The 20837-nt window shown below is 44.4% G+C and overlaps 1 protein-coding gene across 1 annotated transcript; it reads left to right on the plus strand.

Annotated features, from left to right (window-relative positions):
* Positions 1-5303: 5303 nt before the first annotated feature.
* Positions 5304-14996, plus strand: LOC116355340 (ATP-sensitive inward rectifier potassium channel 12-like). Its single transcript, XM_031798699.1, has 3 exons — positions 5304-5583; positions 10713-10914; positions 11122-14996. The coding sequence occupies exons 2-3, from the start codon at positions 10823-10825 to the stop codon at positions 12752-12754; spliced, it is 1725 nt and encodes a 574-aa protein (XP_031654559.1). The 5' UTR covers positions 5304-5583; positions 10713-10822; the 3' UTR covers positions 12755-14996.
* The last annotated feature ends 5841 nt before the right edge of the window (positions 14997-20837 follow it).

The raw sequence follows: 20837 nt of genomic DNA on the forward strand, positions 1-20837 counted from the left end.
GTAGGGTAGAGTAGAGTAGAGTAGAATACAGAGTTGGGTAGGGTACGGTAGAGTAGAATATAGAGTTGGGTAGGGTAGAGTAGAGTAGAGTAGAATACAGAGTTGGGTAGGGTATGGTAGAGTAGAGTAGAATACAGAGTTGGGTAGGGTATGGTAGAGTAGAGTAGAATACAGAGTTGGGTAGGGTATGGTAGAGTAGAGTAGAAATACCTGGATTCGATCAACAAATCAAAATACACCTACTGTAACGTTTCCTTGTGTCTTTCCACATTTATTTAGGCCTAACTACCCACACTCAAAACAACGGTAAACAAACAGCAAGATAACTCCACTCTTGTCATTAGCTGCAGCATCCTTGTTCCTCTATCTTCTAGAATCTAAACCCACCCACACATTTCTTCCCCACTCCCACCCCATTTAGGGCTCTATTCAACCCTTATCGCAGAAGTTCAGTGTTAAAGTGTGGTTGACTCGCAGCTTGGTTGACTCGCACTGACTCGCAGCATAATTGTCTCGCATTAGCTGAGCCTACATTCACAGTAAATGCTGATATGTCAGCTCAATAGGAAATTGCCTTTACATTTCTATCACCAAATCTGTAACGGTTCAGCAATACAGATTGAATAGAGCCACTAATCCCGCTTGACCTTGACCTACACTGTTGATTCACCCCGTTTTTTCAGTCTCGCTCTCCATCTCTCTCTCTCGTTCTCTTTCTATCTCTTCCTCTCTCTGTCTCCCACCTCTCTCCCTATCTATCTATCTATCTATCTATCTATCTATCTATCTATCTATCTATCTATCTATCTATCTATCTATCTATCTATCTATCTATCTATCTATCTATCTATCTATCTATCTATCTATCTATCTATCTATCTATCTATCTATCTATCTATCTATCTATCTATCTATCTATCTATCTATCTATCTATCTATCTATCTATCTATCTATCTATCTATCTATCTATCTATCTATCTATCTATCTATCTATCTATCTATCTATCTATCTATCTATCTATCTATCTATTATCTATCTATCTATCTATCTGTCTGTCTGTCTGTCTGTCTGTCTGTCTGTCTGTCTGTCTGTCTGTCTGTCTGTCTGTCTGTCTGTCTGTCTGTCTGTCTGTCTGTCTGTCTGTCTGTCTGTCTGTCTGTCTATCTATCTATCTATCTATCTATCTATCTGTCTGTCTGTCTGTCTGTCTGTCTGTCTGTCTGTCTGTCTGTCTGTCTGTCTGTCTATCTATCTATCTAGCTATCTATCTATCTGTCTGTCCACGTCTGGCTGAAGAGAACTTGGGTTTTAAAAATAAATTGGTTCAACTATATAATTTTAGCTAAATGTTTGCTTCAGACAAGTAAGAGAGAGAGAGAGAGAGAGAGAGAGAGAGAGAGAGAGAGAGAAAGAGAATAAGAAAGGTATCCATAGAAACTATCGAGTTGCATATAATTGTGGTCTGTCTGGAATACTATAACTAACTATATTTCCCTGCAAAAAAAGAGACATTGCTGATGCCAATACAAATATTAATGATAAATTAAACTATGAACAGTAGCGTCTTTGATGGAAATTAGAAAGTTGGATGAACTTATTGCAGCTAGGAGAAAGTTCTGCAGGTCTCCATCGCTAGTTCAGTAGTCTCCCCGTGGTAAAATATTGCTCTAATCAATGACAAAGCAAATGAGGTGGTGATTGTTAGCAGGGTGCTGAGACTGGTCTGGAGGCTAAATGTATGTGACAGCCAGCCAGGCCACGGTAGGATGTTGGTTTTCGAGGAGTATCCGTTTTCCGTTTTAGTAGTTTTCAGCACCTGCCCTGGACAGCTCCACAATGCAACACTGGGATCCGATTTCAACTGCCTGTTCACACTAGGTTACTAGGGAGACTTTGTTTCTTACCCCACACCCCCTCTTCAGTTGGTTTGTTACGTATATATGTAGAATCATCATTTGACCAATTATGTCGCTACAAAAGAATCCTGCAGCAACGGATTTGAACGTTGAGTCCATAATGTTGTTGGGTCGGGGGTTAGGACATTAGCTGGCTAAAAGTAGGCTACATGAAAAGTGCAATACTGTTACAGTTTTTCTCAGTCGCTTTGGTGCATTTTTCACATCATCCCTAACATGTGCAAAATAATAAGTGCATTTCTCAGAACAATTTGTACAAACTGCAATATACAATAGATATGTTTCTAAAGCTAGTCAGTCACTAAAAATCCTTAGTACATCTCTCAAAAGTAAATATTCATGCCAATGATCATGTCAGTGTCATCAGAATGATAAGTCATTGAGCCATTGTTCACGAACAAGGTCGTCAAAATGTTTAGGCATGTTGTCAATGTAACTGTGTACTTTGACAGTATTACCTGATGTAAACTTAGGCTACAGTTTGGATGACAGTTACTGTATTGAAAATGCACAAAGCTGCACTTCTATGGCATATATCAATTTCAACAGTACTATTTACATATTACTGTATGTGGGTTATTGATTGACAGAGACTGGACAACCCAAGGGGCACAAAGGAAAAAAAACTAAATTAGAAAGAAACACAGGAAACCACCCCTAAGGCACTTCTTTGCCCGCAGCACTGTTGTGCTGTCTCTCATCCAGACGTTCCTGTCTGTCGGCCCACATATTCTCATCCACATCACACCGGATATTTTCTCTTCCAATGCAACATGGAACGAATCTTTTGGAATGCCTTATCCATCCTCTGCAGGCGTCTACTGTGATGTCCTCACATGCTGCATCCATTGCAGCCAGCAGGGTCATCTGTGTGTGTGGCTGACGATCGTACACCTTCCAGCTCCATGCTGAAAAGAACTCCTCAATTGGGTTAAGGAATGGTGAATAAGGTAGGAGGAATTCTATGAGCATCCTCGGGTGGGTCACACACCATTGCCTTATGTTTGATCGATGGAAACTCACATTATCACAAATGACCACATACTTTGGCAAATCCTCTCTAAACAGACCCCTCTCATCATCAGGGATGAGAGCCCTGTAGAGTCTCTAAAAAGTTGAGTAGATGCTGGGTGCTGTATGGCCCTATAAGGGGGATATGGGTTAGGACACCATGCTCCGAAATAGCAGCACACATGGTGATATTTCCTCCCCGTTGGCCTGGCAAATCCACAGTAGCTCTGTGACTGATGATATTCCGACCCCGCCTTCTGCATTTGGTTAGGTTGAAGCCAGCCTCATTCACGTATACAAAGTTGTGAGAGGGTTCACTTGATTCCAACTCCATTATACGCTCTATCCCAGAACACACAGTTGAATTTGTTTTGGTAAGGAAGAGTGACATAAAATGTACATATATTGCATGATCCTTCCACAGCAATGGAAATGTGTGCAGTTTATGCTTACTGTACTATGTATCACTATAAAATGTTGCTGTAAAGTAGTTACATAGATATATGTTTTACCTGTACATACTGGTACCGTAGCTCCTTAACTCTGTCCTCATTCCTTTGGAATGGTACACGGTACAGCTGTTTCATACTCATCTGGTTTCTATGCAGCACCCTGTCGATGGTTGAGATGCTAACCGTATGGATGTTTTCAAAGACATCGTTGTCTTCTATAATGGTCCTTTGTATTTCCCCGAGTCTCATGGCATTGTTTCCTCGGACCATGATGCAAATAGCCTCCTCCTGTTGAGGTGTGAAAAGGCTTCCTCTGCCACTGGTTTGAGGTAATCTTGCAGACCTATGTGGGGAAAAATGCAGTGATGCATCGCACACTTTCACATAGACAAAAACTATGCGAACACACATTTTACTGTAAAACATACAGGTGGGTGCATGTAAGGTGCAGTATGTATCTGTATAGAGTATATTTCTGTATGCTGTGAAATACAAGTGGACTACTGTAATATGAAGCATTGTAGGAAGTATACAGTATACTGCTTATATACAGTAACAGTGCACTGTACATTGGTGGACATACCTGTTCTCTCTTCGAAACGTTTGAACTATTGAGGACACGGTTGATCTCCCAATATTCGGCTGTACCCTTCGACCTGCCTCAGCCATTGTAAGGCCATGATTGACAACATGGTCTACAGTAGTGGCCCTTATGTCATCAGATATGCGCCTCTGTCCTCTTCTGCCTCTTCCTCTGTTTTGCCTTCCACCACGCATCCTTGCTCCTCTTCTTCCTCCTCTTGGCTGTTGACCCTGTTCGTTTCCTGGTCCATCCATTATTAGAAAATTGCAGCTCTGTGTTGTGGTCTCTCTATATATGCTTGCCAATTGATTCTTCATGAGATGCACATTTGAGCAATTTAGACAACTGGTTGATTGTTGGTTGAACTAACACTTTACATTCCTTCATGAGTGAGGGTCAATTTCACCTGCACGATTCATCAATTCACGTTTTTGTACAAAAGGTCTAATAGAAATGTGTAAAACTATGCTTGACAGTTTATGACAAATAGTTCAACCATTTTGCATGTAATGGCTTATGCAAGGAACTAATGCCTAGATGTTTTGAGGGGTAAGACTATTCAACAGAGAAACATTACTATATTTTGATCAACATGACATGAGCAATTGATAATGTGGGAAAAAAAGCTGACACTTGTACATTATCAATTACAATTTGTTCAAAGGAATAAGAAATTGCTTTAATGATGCGCACAAGTGACTAGATGATTTGGAATTTGTACAAGTAGTATCAAGAATTGCACTTTTGATCTAAGAAATGCACCAAAGCGACTGAGAAAAACTGTAATAGAACAGTGTGTCAGTGTGGGTGTTCGGTGGATTTATGGAAATCACGAAGCTCGTCTGGATTTCCTGCGGTGCAAGAAAATTCTCAGCCACAAAAAAAAAGAGTGATCAAATTAAGAATCTGCATTTGTAAATGCGACTCTAACATTACAGGATGTCTGTAGTTGTCAACAAAAGGAATATTTAATCAACCACCTTCCTGTCATTAACTTTTTTATTAGGCCTAAATCTATAAATCTATTCACATTTCAATAATGCAGCTTCAAACTCGCACAAAGACAGGCAGTTCGCATGTACAGCCGAACACTGATCCAAATTCACTGAAAATCCGAGCAATGCATAGCAACCTGTTTTCTTCTCCGGAGGCCAGTCTAATAAAAATCTGTGGCGCGGGCGTTAAATAATAGGGAAGCACACCTACACTCTCAGGAACACAACTCCACGTAAACGGGGACATAATCAAAGTGACAAGCGCTCCATCCCTCCCGCCCGCCCTCTCTCTCCCACCCACAGCTAGCTAGGGACAGAGAGATGTGCCGTGCGCACCTCACATACACAGGGTTCGAGCGCTTATTGAGTCAAGTGCGAGTCCAACAGAGAGAGCGAATGCGAGCAGTTGAGTGGGATGCAAGGAAGCAATAAAACAGAACATTGGAAGAATATTAGGATTCAAAGACAAAAAGTTTCAAAATGAACGTTGTGAGACAATGAAACGGGCTGCAAAAAGGAATTCGTAGAGAGAGGACAGAACATTAAGGATGTGTTTTATTTTTTATTTTGGAAAGGATGTCAACGTTGTTTTTCCAAGTAGCTAACAACATTGCCATTCAAAAGGTGAGTATTTATTCTAATCGTTGACAGTTTTTTCAAAGGCCAAAACACTTTTCCATTGACAGGACAAGTTGTTATGAACTTGACCTGTTTTTCTTTTAGATTGGTTGGTTTTTAGGTTGGCTAGTCGAAGAGTCTTTGTTGTTTTTAACATGCAGCGTTTCGACGAAGCTCACTTCATACACTAGTTATTAAGGCCCCGAAATAAACTGCAGAGTAATCTTGCCTGTTTTCACCAGTATTATGTCACGACATGAACTCCTCGCCTTGTAGAGCCCAGTGAAACCTGTTGTCTTCTGCTGTTCGCCGTCCTTCAGACAAACACTGTAAAATGATCAATGAATCCGCTAACGTAACGCATTGTTCTGGCCTATAATGTCAATCAACTGTAAATGATGCGCAGGCAAATCCTAATTGTGTGACATATTTTATTGACTAGGCCGTTGGCGATGTGGCATGCCAGTTTGGATATCCTGAGAGGTTTGATTTGCAAGACTCGAAATTAGATCAGATATGGACACATAATTCCTATATTCAGACATTCTTATTTCCTATATCCGCGGGAATAAATTTCAGCACTGGACAGCTCTACAAGTCAGCATCAACTTTTATATAGTTTAGTAAGTGCGTAGGCCTACCCTGCACTGTGTTATAAAAGTCTAAAATTGAGTTTATCATTGGCTATTCAAAGAATGGGATATCTCGTCATACCATATTTTTTTCATAGATATGAGAAGGACATGTTTTTTTTACACAATAATGTGCAGTCGTGATAGACGTGCAGATCGTGCATATTTGAATAAGATACTGTGTTCATAGAGCTCCCATCAAAGCCATTCAAAAAAGACGGACATAACTTTCCCCCCTTCCTATTACTTGCCTACAATAACGTCTGCCATAACCATGTATAACAATGCTTTATTCAGTGATGACGACGCCACAACGCCATCAATCACCGCTAAACCGGATCAAAAGTAACACCCCATCCTCTGATGTCATAATCCCTATACCCCCTGTTCTTTCCTGACAAGCGGATGCCCCGCCCTGTGCTGTCACCTAAACTCTTCACTTTCTTTTTCCTTTCTTTCTCTCCTTTTAATGTCAGTCTCAGATTAAAGAAGAACATTTAAACCAGGTCGCTTGACTGCATCCACCTTTCATATCACAGTTTGGATTAGGAGATTACCATACACGCACATGCAAACGCCAAAGCACCTGCGTACACACACACACACACGAGTGCGCGCTCACACACACACACACACACACACACACACACACACACACACACACACACACACACACACACACACACACACACACACACACACACACACACACAAACGTTCATCCATTCATATTAATTTCCCCTGGGATTAAGTGTTTCCGGATTCAAGGCATATCTGAGCTGCATATATATATTGACAATTTCAGGCCCTAAATGTATTGTGTTGTGTGGAGTTCTGTTGTGGAGTAGGTTATGGTGTGGAGTAGGTTATGGTGTGGAGTAGGTTATGGTGTGGAGTAGGTTATGGTGTAGAGTGGGTTATGGTGTGGAGTAGGTTATGGTGTGGAGTAGGTTCTGTTGTGGAGTAGGTTATGGTGTGGAGTAGGTTATGGTGTGGAGTAGGTTATGGTGTGGAGTAGGTTATGGTGTGGAGTAGGTTCTGTTGTGGAGTAGGTTATGGTGTGGAGTAGGTTATGGTGTGGAGTAGGTTATGGTGTGGAGTAGGTTACGGTGTGGAGTGGGTTATGGTGTGGAGTAGGTTATGGTGTGGAGTAGGTTATGGTGTGGAGTAGGTTCTGTTGTGGAGTAGGTTATGGTGTGGAGTAGGTTATGGTGTGGAGTAGGTTATGGTGTGGAGTAGGTTATGGTGTGGAGTAGTTTATGGTGTGGAGTAGGTTATGGTGTGGAGTAGGTTATGGTCGGGGTGCTCAGTTGGTAGAGCATGGCGCTTGCAACGCCAGGGTTGTGGGTTCTATTCCCATGGGGGACCAGTATGTAAATGTATGTATTCACTACTGTAAATCACTCTGGATGAGAGCCTGCCAAAATGTAAATGCGCTGAAATATCTGGGTGTTTGTCTCTGTTCTGTGTGATTCAGTTTTACCCACATTAAAGTGAATCAGTCCTGTATGTGACTCAGTCACTCAGGAGAGCACTTACACCTCTGGTGTCTCTACCCTCTGGCTTCACCTCGGCGGCGGTGCCTCATGCTAAATCATCCCCGTTCGACACGGCAAATCAGAGCGTCGAGGAGGGGAAAGAGGTTCCTATGGAAACGGCTAATAACTATCATCAACATTTAATTACTCCTGCTCTCCCTCAGGGACTAGTGGTTCCTGACTGTCTCTGGTTGCGTCCTAAGTGACACCCTATTCCCTATATAGTGCACTACATTTGACCAGAGCCATATGACATGTGGTCAAAAGTAGTGCACTATGTAGAGAAAAGGGTGCCATTTTCTTCCTACCCTCTATATACAGTACCAGTCAAAAGTTTGGATACACCTACTAATTCAAGGGTTTTTCTTAATTTTTTTGTACTATTTTCTACATTGTAGAATAATAGTGAAGACATCAAAACTATGAATTAACACATATGGAATCATTTAGTAACCAAAAAAGTGTTTCATGGTTGCTGCAAAGAAACCACTACTAAAGGACACCAATAAGAAAAAGAGACTTGCTTGGGCCAAGAAACACGAGCAATGGACATTAGACCAGTGGAAATCTGTCCTTTAGTCCGATGTGAGACACATAGTAGGTGAGTGGATGATCTCCGCATGTGTGGTTCCGCATGTGTGGTTCCCACCGTGAAGTACGGAGGAGGAGGTGTGATGATGTGATGGTGCTTTGCTGGTGACACTGTCAGTGATGTATTTAGAATTCAAGGCACACTTAACCAGCATGGCTACCACAGAATTCTGCAGTGATACTCCATCCCATCTGGTTTGCGCTTAGTGGGACAATCATTTGTTTTTCAACAGGACAAGGACCCAACACACATCCAGGTTGTGTAAGGGTGTGATGAAGTGATGGAGTGCTGCATCAGGTGACCTGGCCTCCACAATCACACAACCTCAACCCAATTGAGATGGTTTGGGATGAGTTGGACCACAGAGTGAAGTAAAAGCAGCCAACAGGTGCTCAGCATATGTGAGAACTCCTTCAAGACTGTTGGAAAAGTATTCCAGGTGAAGCTGGTTGAGAGAATGCCAAGTGTGCAAAGCTGTCATCAAGGCAAAGGGTGGCTACTTTGAAGAATCTCAAATATAAAATATATTTTGATTTGTTTACCACTTTTTTGGTTACTACATGATTCCATATGTGTTATTTCATAGTTTATGTCTTCACTATTATTCAACAATGTAGAAAATAGTACACATAAAGAAATAACCTTGAATGAGTAGGTGTGTCCAAACTTTTGACTGGTACTGTATATTCTACAAAATGTTCCAGATCTGTAGTAGATCTTTATGTCTTGGAAGCCTCCGATGTTGAAGATGCTGGTATGGTTAACAGTCTGGCTACATTCTGAGTTTCACGTCTCAATGGGAATCAGGTTGACCGGAAAAGACTACTGTTTCCTCAGTCTGTGGCGATGGATTCGTTATGATCTGGCATTATCCTATAGACTCTCAAACTGAGAAACTCAAGCTGTCACAGTCTTCCATTCATATGCATGATTCTTCTCCTCCAACCTAACTCAGATACACATTCTTGTCCAATCAAACTCCCAGGATCCTCGGGAAGTGTTACGGAAAGACTTGATACGTGTGACCCTGGTTAACACTGTGTACACTAAACACTCCTTAAGACACAGTGGAACTGGTGTCATGTCAGCCCCCTGGATCTCTCTCTCTCTCTTTCTCTCTCTCTCTCTCTCTCTTTCTCTCCCTCTCTCTCTCTCTGTCTCTCTCTTTCTCTCTCTTTCTCTCTCCCCCCCCCCCCCCCCCCTCTCTCTCTCTCTCTCTCTCTCTTTCTCTCCCTCTCCTCTCTCTCTCTCTCTCTCTCTCTCTCTCTCTCTCTCTCTCTCTCTCTCTCTCTCTTTCTCTCCCCCCCCCCCCCCCTCTCTCTCTCTCTCTCTCTCCCCCTCTCTCTCTCTCTCTCTCTCTCTCTCTCTCTCTCTTTCTTTCTTCCTTTCTCAGCCCCTTTGGTCCAGCTGCTGCAGTGGTTGATATGTAACAATGCTGACGTAATCTATCCCAGCCTCTTACTGAGGATTTAAGTTGGGAAGGATCCTGGATCCTCAATCCGGCCAATAAGCACATGGCAGGAACAACATCTGTCCATCTGCTGTGTGTGTGTGTGTGTGTGTGTGTGTGTGTGTGTGTGTGTGTGTGTGTGTGTATTTGGGAGGGAAGAAAATTGACATAGACTGTCACGCAAAGGTAAAAAAACAACCCTGCTAAATCCTGTCAGTCTATGGACTGTGTGTGTATGTGTGTGTGTATGTGTATGTGTATGTGTGTGCGTGCGTGCACGTGTGTATGTGTGTATGTGTGTGCACTCGCGCTCGTCTGTGTGTTTTAATAACTCTGTGCTGACGCGTGTCGACGTGTCAGTTTCGTTGACCCAGCAGTGATGTCACAGCGCCTTAGTAAGCTACTGCCACTGTTTTTCTACACATAGCTAACTCCACACCTCACTTCAAACCATCCAGTGCTGCTGTTCTATAGCGTGCAGCTACAAACCTGTTACGGCTGTTATGCAACGCTTTCCCTTGGTCGCCCTGATAGTCTAGCGATCACATAATGGGTACTAGCTCTAACCCACTACGTCACCCGGCCTCTAACCCTGTCATCAAGCCAAACACCCGATCAATTGTTCCCTTAACAGGAGTTCAGCACAGATTCCCCTCTCTTTCAGACCTTTGGCCCCTCCTATGTCTGTTAGTGTGTTCCACCCCATGCTGACATGAAGGGGCCTCGGGCGACCGGCTACGAGGGACTCAATCTATAACCATCATGATGAATATTTGTCTGTTTTTCTTCACGCATGAAGAGAGTTGACCATCCCACCCTCCTCCTGCATGACATGTGTAGATGTAGGAATACTGTGCATTGGGTGCTGTGATTCTGAATGACCTTAAAAATTCATACTGTTCTCTGATTTGCTGTCATTCCAGGAAATGCATCAGAAGGAGGCAACGCTGATATCTCCAAGGGGTCCTTAGACCTGAGGCTGTTGTCCTCCTGCCCCTCTGCCCACAGCCTCCTACCAAGCTGGTCTCTTTTAATGGTTGGCACTGGCCACCGCGGCCCTGATTACTGCCCACACAGACACAGCCTGATGATCACTGGTGCCATGGGAGCGGTGCGAGTCAACAGGTAGGACCGGGGAATAGGACAATCAGCTCCTTTTCTCCCCCTTTTCCTGCCTCTAAATGCCTGTCCTTGTTGTCTATTCTTGGACTGTAAAACACAGGGAAATCATGTTTTTGACTGCACTGGGCCTTTAACTCTTAAACCTGCCATGTCTCCTTCACCCTCCTCTCTAAACTCGTGTGTTTTGTTTGGGTTTTTGTTTCACATCAGATACAGCATCGTAGCCACCGATGAAGACCACTTCAAGATCTCCACCCTGGGCCTCCACAATGGCCATGGTCCCCTGATGCACCACAATATGACTGGGAGGGGTATGGGGGGCGGAGGAGGTGGTGGTGGAGGAGGAGGAGGAGGGTCAGAAGGAGGAGGAGGCGGCAGCTCGCTAGCCCTGCGAGCAACAGAGTCTGTCCACAACGGCCGCCAGATCTCCACGACGGGGCCCAACCATGTCCGGAGCCGCTTCGTGAAGAAGAACGGCCAGTGCAACGTGGTTTTCCACAACATGGAAGACAAGACGAAACACTATCTGGCCGACATATTTACCACCTGCGTGGACATCCGCTGGCGTTACATGCTGCTCCTCTTCACCTCTACCTTCCTGCTCTCCTGGTTCCTCTTCGGGGTGGTCTTCTGGGGAGTGGCCCTGGCCCATGGGGACTTCGACCTTCGACCCGGCCTGGGAGAGGGGCCTCTGGCCGGCTTGGAGGGAGGAGGGGTGGAGTGGAAGCCCTGCATCCTACACGTCCAAGGCTTCGTAGGGGCGTTTCTCTTCTCCATAGAGACCCAGACCACCATTGGGTATGGGTTCCGCTGCGTCACCGAGGAGTGTCCGGCGGCGGTGGCTACGGTGGTGGTCCAGTCCATTGTGGGCTGTATCATCGACTCCTTCATGATCGGAACCATCATGGCCAAGATGGTTCGACCTAAGAAGCGGGCGCAGACCTTGCTGTTCTCGCACCACGCGGTAATCTCCATGCGGGACGGGAAGCTGTGCCTGATGTTTCGCCTGGGGAACATGAGGAAAAGCCACATCGTGGAGGCTCACGTCCGGGCGCAGCTCATCCGGCCGCACGTCACCGCCGAAGGCGAGTACCTCCCCATGGAGCAGACGGACATCGACGTGGGCTACGACGAGGGCCTGGACCGCCTCTTCCTGGTGTCTCCACTGGTCGTGGTCCACGAGATCAACGAGAACAGCCCGCTGTACTGCATGAGCAGCGCCGACCTGACGACAGAGGACTTTGAGATCGTGGTGATACTGGAGGGGATGGTGGAGGCCACAGCCATGACCACCCAGGCCCGCTCCTCCTACCTGGCCAGGGAGATCCTGTGGGGCCATCGCTTCGAGCCCGTGGTCTTCGAGAAGGAGCACCGCTACCAGGTAGACTACTCCCGCTTCCACAAGACCTACGAGGTTCCAGCTACTCCACACTGCAGCGCCAGGGAGCTCCGGGAGATGACGGGCCGCTCCCGCTCCCCCTCGTCTGCCTCCGGCTCTAGTTCTACCCGGTCAGTGTCCCCTCTCGGTCCCAAGTCCTCTGGCCTCCACCTCTTGCCTCCACACTCCCCCAGCGCCTTCTGCTACGAGAACGAGGTGGCCCTGTGCTGCGGGGAGGAGGAGGGGGAGGAGGTAGGGGAGATGGGTGTGATGCTGGGGGGGAGGGACGACGGGGAGGGGGAGGAGAGGGACGTACAACTAGACATCTTCCAGGAGAGATTTCAGGACCAGGTAGCGGTGGACATGAACATGCTGTGTGTGCTGGACATAGACAATCAGATTGACAGGCTGCAGCCGGCTATAGCTCTTGATGCGTTGGGCTTCAGGAGGGAATCAGGAGTGTAGTGACTGATTCACGCTATAGAGTCAAACTGAGACAAGACAATCCTGCGCTGGCCTGGTTACACATCCACTATAGTTGCTGGAACTGTGCTAGAAAGGATATTGTGAGAAGAAAATGTCCAAGCCAGCCAGGGCCGTAGCTACATATGAGGACACTGAGGTCCAGACCTAGTTCATTTAAAAAATATATTTAAAAAAAAATAGAAATTGGGGGGGAACTCATTCGGGGTCTCAACTTACTGTTGAGAGTTAGAATAGTAGAATACACAAGGTGCGATTTTGAAACTTGGCTGCCCCAGTTTTTCTCTGTCACTCACTGACAGTCACTCAATTAGCCCATGTCATTAAAAATAAAATAAAAAAATAGGTGAATTAGTCTAGTTAGTCTAGTTAGTAGTAATCATGACCAAATGACTGACTGGGCACATAGAGCCCAGGGGACCTGACCTCCAGGGTTCCTCCATTGATGTTGTTAGTCACTCTCACGCAGACATCATATTAACATAACATAACATAGTTACCAAGTCACGTCAAAAGGTGTAGAATTGCAGGAACATTGCAAAACTTTTTGTTTAATGCTTTACCATTTGTTCATAAAATACTTTCTGCTAACAGATTCCCTCAGTACCTAAATGATAGTTTTTAATCCTGGTGCTGAGCTAATTGTGTAGCTAGGCGATGCGTTTGTAGATCGACTGAGGTGAATGAAGTTTCAGAAACCATAGTGATAATGGCTTAGGTCCTGTTTTTTTTGCTCTTCTCCAAATAGCATTTGAGATTTTTGAATTGTATAGAAATGCAGTAAAATGTCCTCACTAACAGTCAGACCCTGGCTACAGCCCTGAAGCCAGCACATTGTGGTTTGGGGTCGGCCCTGTAGTGTGAACCAGTCATAGAAGACTCTCGTGTCTAGTGTCCCGAATGAACTATGTGCCCTTGGTACAGTTCCTCTGCTCTTTTGTGTATCCAACCAAAGTCCTCACAGAGAGAAGGAAAGAATTCTTCAGCACAGCGAAGAAGGTTGTATGACCTTATTATTCTCTCGAGTTTCTTTTTGTTTTTAAACATAGTTGTGTTCAAGTACATGAGTCTAAATTAGCATTTTATAGCGTAAGACTTAAATGCATTCTTATTGTATTCAATATTCAGTTGTATATATCCTCTGGAATAATATTCTTTGTGAAGTGACTTTTGGTTCCATTCAACCAAATCTTGTTCCAGTTTTTTCTTCATTTACAGAAGCTGTCATGAGTCATTAATACTTTCAAAACCACACATTAAGTTGATGTGGTATTTTCTGTTTGTATATATATGATTTTTCATGCTTAGAAACTAGGGCCGGGATGATACCAATATCACGATACTCGTTTATATTGTGTCAAGGAAACAAAGCATGACGCGGATTTAACTTCTTCTAGAAAACATCCGTAATGTTGGAAACAAACATCATTATGTTGTCATTCAGAGTCACATTTATTTATTTTCCAAGCTATAGCACCCAATACTTTACATACACATTTTAAGAACCAAAGAGTTTGGTCTGATTTGTGTTTCCAATGAATATTGCGATACTGGTAACATCACAGACCTATTAGAAACCATGGTAATTTTGTCTTCCTGCTTAAGGTATATTACTGTTAATATTTGATACATAAGCTATGTATTCCAAAATTAGAAAATATTTTATGACAGAAAAATAAATGGAAAAACAATGAATTTGAACAGAAACTGAGTTGGAAATAACATGTATTGTGCAGATAAAGAATAACAAGCACTTTATTCTGTATTTTATCAAAAGGAATATCTAAAAAAATATATATATATATTTTAATTGCTGTTTTGTATGAATTAATAAATGTCTAGTAATAATAATAATAAACAAGCAGCAGTAGCTGTTCTGGTTGACACACTCTGCTCTGTTCTCACACAATATTTTCCCATCAGTCCCAAAGGTCAAAGGTCAAACTGACCCCATGTTGATGTCCACCTGTTTCTGACTGCTCATTGGTTGGCCTGGTTTGGGGAAGTGTGTGTGTGTGTGTGAAGGCAGCGGGTTGTTGTTCTCTAGCTCAGTGACTCAGAGGTAATCCCATACACACACCTGTCTTTCTCTCATTCTAAACCAAAACAGGGGTATTACCCCAAATCGGTGTCGTACTCAAATAGCTCAATACAGAACGTTTTTACTTGGCAGGTTGTTTTTTAAAACGTCCCAGAGAGTGAGGGAGAGAGGGTTAGATAGAAATAGATACAGACTGGAGAAGGACATACTAGGCCGAGGGGCAGTGGGGAGGGAGAGATGGAGAGAGAGAGGAGAGGAGAGGAGAGGAGAGGAGAGGAGAGGAGAGGAGAGGAGAGGAGAGGAGAGGAGAGGAGAGGAGAGGAGAGGAGAGGAGAGGAGAGGAGAGGAGAGGAGAGGAGAGGAGAGGAGAGGAGAGGAGAGGAGAGGAGAGGAGAGGAGAGGAGAGGAGAGGAGAGGAGAGGAGAGGAGAGGAGAGGAGAGGAGAGGAGAGGAGAGGAGAGGAGAGGAGAGGAGAGGAGGAACAGCTTGCTAACACAACACAGTCGTTTACTGTACCTACCCAGTTAACCACTAGGGGGCAGTGAAGACTGCGCCACCACAACAGAACACTAGAAGAGAGAGTATGGTATACCAGCTCCCTCATGTGGTAAATTATCAGTCAACCATAAAACATTTTTTAAAGACGACTAGTCACAAAACCTTTATTTTCTGAAGTGCTAAGGCTCACCGGAACCCTTTATTTTCTGTATATGAAGAATTGAATTCCAAAACAATATCAATTTTCAGAAATGTTAGTAAATCAACTTTTATTGTTTAAAGATATTATGAAAGAGATTGGTGTGTTTTTTCACTGTCTAACCATGTCATGGGGTTGTTCAATGACAGATTTTAAACAAATACATGTCTATCACTTGATGGTTTCATTTCAGAGAGACAACATGCTATATATCCGCCTCATTCTCAGAGGAATAAGTAGTACTGCTAGGTTTTACACAGTCGAATGTAACAAATAACTACATTTTTTTATAGAGAACTGTACAAATGATACATTTATGAAATAAAATAAAAAATGAAATAAAATGCAATACAGTAATAGGAGATCTGTATGTAAAACATTTGACATTTGAGTCATTTAGCAGATGCTCTTATCCAGAGCGACTTACAGTAAGTGCATTCATTATAAGATAGCTCGGTGAGACAACCACATATCACAGTCAAATATACAGGATAGGAACATTCAAGCTAAACAATGGATTTACAGTATAGCATTTTGAAGACAAACACATCAAACCCATAAGCAATCACTGGTTAAAAAACACAAATGTGAAATTGGTGTATATAATGTTTTGGGAATAAACTCTTCATTTAATCTCTTGATGTGGTGAGGTAACTATAAGCACAAGCTATAACTTTTTAAACTCTATTTTCAAGAGCAAAAACAAACAATTCTTCTACACGTCTTCAGCAGTCAGTGTTGCAGAGCTCCGACAGGGGAAACTCCAGTAATGTCATATGTCTCCCCAACATCTTCCTCTCCAGTAATCAAATCATTCCCATCTTTAATTGTATTAAATGTGTTCTCCTGCTCTAACAAGCCACTTCCCCATCTCTATCTCTCTCTCCTTCTCATCCTTCCATCATTCTCTCCTTCCTCTACTACTGTCAGTTCAAACGAGCTGTTTCCCCATCTCATACGCTATCTCTCTGTCGTCCCTCCCTCCCTCCCTCCCCCCCTCCCTCCCTCTCTACTGATGTCGGTTAATTAGCCACTGTGTCACACCCCCTTGTCATCAACATCCATAAAAACGACCAGCTGGGTGACCTTTGGTGACCTTTCTCCAGACTTCGTCAGTCATAATGGCTGACTAGAGGATCTAGGATCTGGGCTGTCTGGCAGGGGGCTGCTTTAATGCTTTGTAGAGACCTCCTCTGCTGCTGTTGGTTTCTGCCCTGAGGTTGTGCGGGGCTGTGTGGGGCTGTGTGGGGCAGTGGGGCTAGTGTTAGGGAATAGGGGCTAGTGTGTGTGCTCAGTAGGGGACAGTATTGGGGACTAAGTGGTGGAGGGTTGGGGGTCCTGGGGCCCATAATGACCTGTTGTGTGTTGTGGAGCTGTGAACCATTCGTTGGAGGACAGAGAGGCATTGTGTTACACTGGGCTGCCCACGCTGGCTACACCACTGAGAACCACCACAGGCTGTGTGTGTGGGGGGTGGGGGTAAGTGTGTGGTGTGTGTGTGTGTGTGTGTGTGTGTGTGTGTGTGTGTGTGTGTGTGTGTGTGTGTGTGTGTGTGTGTGTGTGTGTGTGTGTGTGTGTGTGTGTGTGTGTGTGTGTGTATGTGTGTGTGTGCTTTTGTTTCTGTCTGCCTGTCCGTCCGTCCGTCCGTCTATCTGTCTGTTTGTCTATTTGAGGCTCTGAGATCAGGTGAGGTGTCTAGCCTGTGAGGAACACCTGTGGATATCACATGTATCAATGAGTGCTGCTGTAACCACATGCAGATCATCCGTTATTGTCTCGGTGCGTGAATATACAAGACTGTTTATGTTTGCTGAGAAAAACATTGACACCACGTATGAAGAATACTGAAAATCCCCCTATTTCTTTTTCCTTTCCTCTCTTTCTTCCCCCTTTCATGTCTTCCTCCTCTCCGCCAACAACAGAGTCTTTCATTCGGGCATCTCAGTGGCTGCCTCAGGCCCTCAGGCCCTCTGCTGTTCGCTCAGCTTAATTAAATGTTCTGAGAAAAACTCATGATTGGAAAGTGACTCGTCTCTTCTCTCCTCTCTCATCCCTCAGGCCAATTTCCCATTGATTTTCCCATGCATCTTCCTTTTACCCCTCTGATCAGCATCAGAAAGACATTTCCCTGAGAAGTAAACTACGTTTTGCAAGTGAGTAGTCTGCTGGATGAAGCTCTTTCCCTCTGTACCCATAGCTACACAGCCAGGTCTCTCTTGGGAAGGAGGTCTTCTGAACTCAATAGGACTTCCTGGTTCCATTAAATGTTACAGAAAAAGTGCATCTGCACCAACACCTTGTGGTTAGAACGTCTGCCCTGAGATTGCAAGGTTGGGAGTTCGATCACCGGCCGAGTCATACCAAAGGCTGTAAAAAATGGGACCCGATACGTCTCTGCTTGCCACTCAGCATTAAGGAGATGGATTGGGGGTAAGGCCCTGCGATAGACCAGTGTCCTGTCCAGGGGGGTACTGGCACATCAAGCTGCCTCACGCTACAGAAACAGAAGATCAGCTCCTGCTCCTATGAGCCGTTCTGGCTCTCACAAGCAAGTCTACTTACCATGATCTATGTAGACAACATACCTACGTATGCGTTGAACTCCTTTGCTCAATAACACAGGAATCCACAGCAGTCCTGGGCAACCATACAGGTGGTTATCGGTCTAATGATGCCCCCCTCCACCCAAAACCACATGACATCCGAACTCAGCACTGTCTGAATGAGAGAGGGGAAGGTAGGGGGAGGCCTGGGGCTGAAAGTGATGCTGTCTGCAGCCTCTCATACCACCACTACTATAAGCCCTAATTGGTTAATTGGATCACTGCTGATTGAGGGAGACCTCAGAGGTTATTATTATGGGAGGCTGGGATAGTAACCTGGGGTTACCCTTATTATACACTGCATGACTGACCAAAAGTATGTGGACACCTGCTTGTCGAACATCTCATTCCAAAATCATGGGCATTAATATGGGGTTGGTCCCCCGTTTGCTGCCGTAACAGAATCCACTCTTCTGGGAAGGATTTACACTAGATGTTGGAACATTGCTGCAGAGTCTTGCTTCCATTCAGCCAATGGACCATTATTCCACCTCCACCAAACTTTACAGTTGGCACTACATATTGGGGCAGGTAGCGTTCTCGTAGCATCCCCCAAAACCCTGATTCGTCCGTCGGACTGCCAGATGGTTAAGCGTGATTCCTCACTCCAGAGAACGCGTTTCCACGAGTCAAGAACCCAATGGTGGCAAACTTTACACCACTCCAGCCAACGTTTGGCATTGCACATGGTGCTCTTAGGCTTCTGTGTGGCTGCTCGACCATGGAAACATATTTCATGAAGTTCCCAACGAATAGTTATTGTGCTGACATTGCTTCCAGAGGCAGATTGGAACTTGGTAGTGAGTGTTGCAACAGAGGACAGACGATTTTTACGCGCTACACGCTTCACCTCTCGGTGGTCCCGTTCTGTGAGCTTGTGTGGCCTACCACCTCACGGCTGAGCCGTTGTTGCTCCTAGACATTTCCACTTCACAATAATAGCACTTACATTTGACCGGGGCAGCTCTAGCAGGTCAGAAATATGACAAACTGACTTGTTGGAAAGGTGGCATCATCACTGAACTCTACAGTAAGGCCATTCTACGGCCAAAACTTTCTATGTAGTCTATGGAAATTGCATGGCTGTGTGCTCGATTTTATACACCTGTCAGCAATAGCCGAATCCACTAATTTGAAGGGGTGTCCACATACTTTTGTACATATAGTGTAGTTTACTTAATATGTCATTAATTTTTCTATTTGAGAAAAATCTTCAAATTTTTCGTAAATATTGGACTTATCTATTCATTGTGTATTTGAATAGGAACAGATTGGTTTCTTTATTTATGGTGACATTATGACAAAAGGGGCAATCTGCAGTTGTTTGTCCATTTTTGGACATAAATTAAGGATATGTACCCATTGATTCGTGGAGAATATAACTCAGAAATGCCTCAGGAGCTTAGTTCAACTGTCGTACTCCATCAGAACCCAAAATATAAGCTTATTTCACCTTTATTTAACCAGGTAGGCCAGTTGAGAAGAAGTTCTCATTTACAACTGCGACCTGGCCAAGATAAAGCAAAGCAGCGCGACACAAACAACACAGAGTTACACTTGGGATAAACAAATGTACAGTCAATAACACAATACAAAAATCTATATACAGTGTGTGCAAATGTAGTACGATTAGGGAGGTAAGGCAATTAATAGGCCATAGTGGTGAAATAATGACAATTTTGCAATTAAACACTGGAGTGATACATGGGCAGAAGTTGAATGTGCAAGTGGAGATACTGGGGTGCAAAGGAGCAACAACAACAAAAAATAACAATATGGGGATGAGGTAGTTGGGTGGGTTATTTACAGATGGGCTGTGTACAGGTACAATGATCAGTAAGCTGCTCTGATGCTTAAAGTTTAGTGAGGGAGATATTAGACTCCAGCTTCAGTGATTTTTGCAATTTGTTCCAGTCACTGGCAGCAGAGAACTGGAAGGAACGGCGGCCAAAGGAGGAGTTGGCTTTGGGGGTGACAAGTGAAATATACCTGCTGGAGCGCGTGCTACGGGTGGGTGCTGCTATGGTGACCAGTGAGCTGAGATAAGGCGGGGCTTTACCTAGCAAAGACTTATAGATGACCTGGAGCCAGTGGGTTTGGTGACAAATATGAAGCGAGGGCCAGCCAACGAGAGCATACAGGTCGCAGTGGTGGGTAGTATATGGGGCTTTGGTGACCAAACGGATGGCACTGTGATAGACTGCATCCAATTTGCTGAGGAGAGTGTTGGAGGCTATATTGTAAATGACATCGCCGAAGTCAAGGATCGGTAGGATAGTCAGTTTTACGAGGGTATGTTTGGCAGCATGAGTGAAGGATGCTTAGTTTGCGAAAATAGGAAGCCAATTCTAGATTTCATTTTGGATTAGAGATGCTTAATGTGAGTCTGGAAGGAGAGTTTACAGTCTAACCAGACACCTAGGTATTTGTAGTTGTCCACATATTGTAAGTCAGAGCCGTCCAGAGTAGTGATGCTAGACGGGCGGGCAGGTGCGGGCAGCTATCGGTTGAAGAGCATGCATTTAGTTTTACTTGCATTCAAGAGCAGTTGGAGGCCACGGAAGGTGTTTTGTACGGCATTGAAGCTCATCTGGAGGTTTGTTAACACAGTGTCCAAAGAAGGGCCAGAAGTATACAGAATGGTGTCGTCTGTGTAGAGGTGGATCAGAGAATCACCAGCAGCAAGAGCAACATCATTGATGTATACAGAGAAAAGAGTCGGCC

The sequence above is a fragment of the Oncorhynchus kisutch genome, linkage group LG20 (assembly GCF_002021735.2).
Source record: "Oncorhynchus kisutch isolate 150728-3 linkage group LG20, Okis_V2, whole genome shotgun sequence".
Classification (NCBI taxonomy): Eukaryota; Metazoa; Chordata; class Actinopteri; order Salmoniformes; family Salmonidae; genus Oncorhynchus; species Oncorhynchus kisutch.

What these genes read in the sequence shown, in the direction of transcription:
- LOC116355340 (XM_031798699.1), top strand. Translation starts at nt 10,823, where the DNA reads ATGGTTGGCACTGGCCACCGCGGCCCTGATTACTGCCCACACAGACAC. An exon ending in GGAGCGGTGCGAGTCAACAG is followed by an intron (nt 10,915 to 11,121) that starts GTAGGACCGGGG and finishes GTTTCACATCAG; the next exon opens with ATACAGCATCGTAGCCACCG.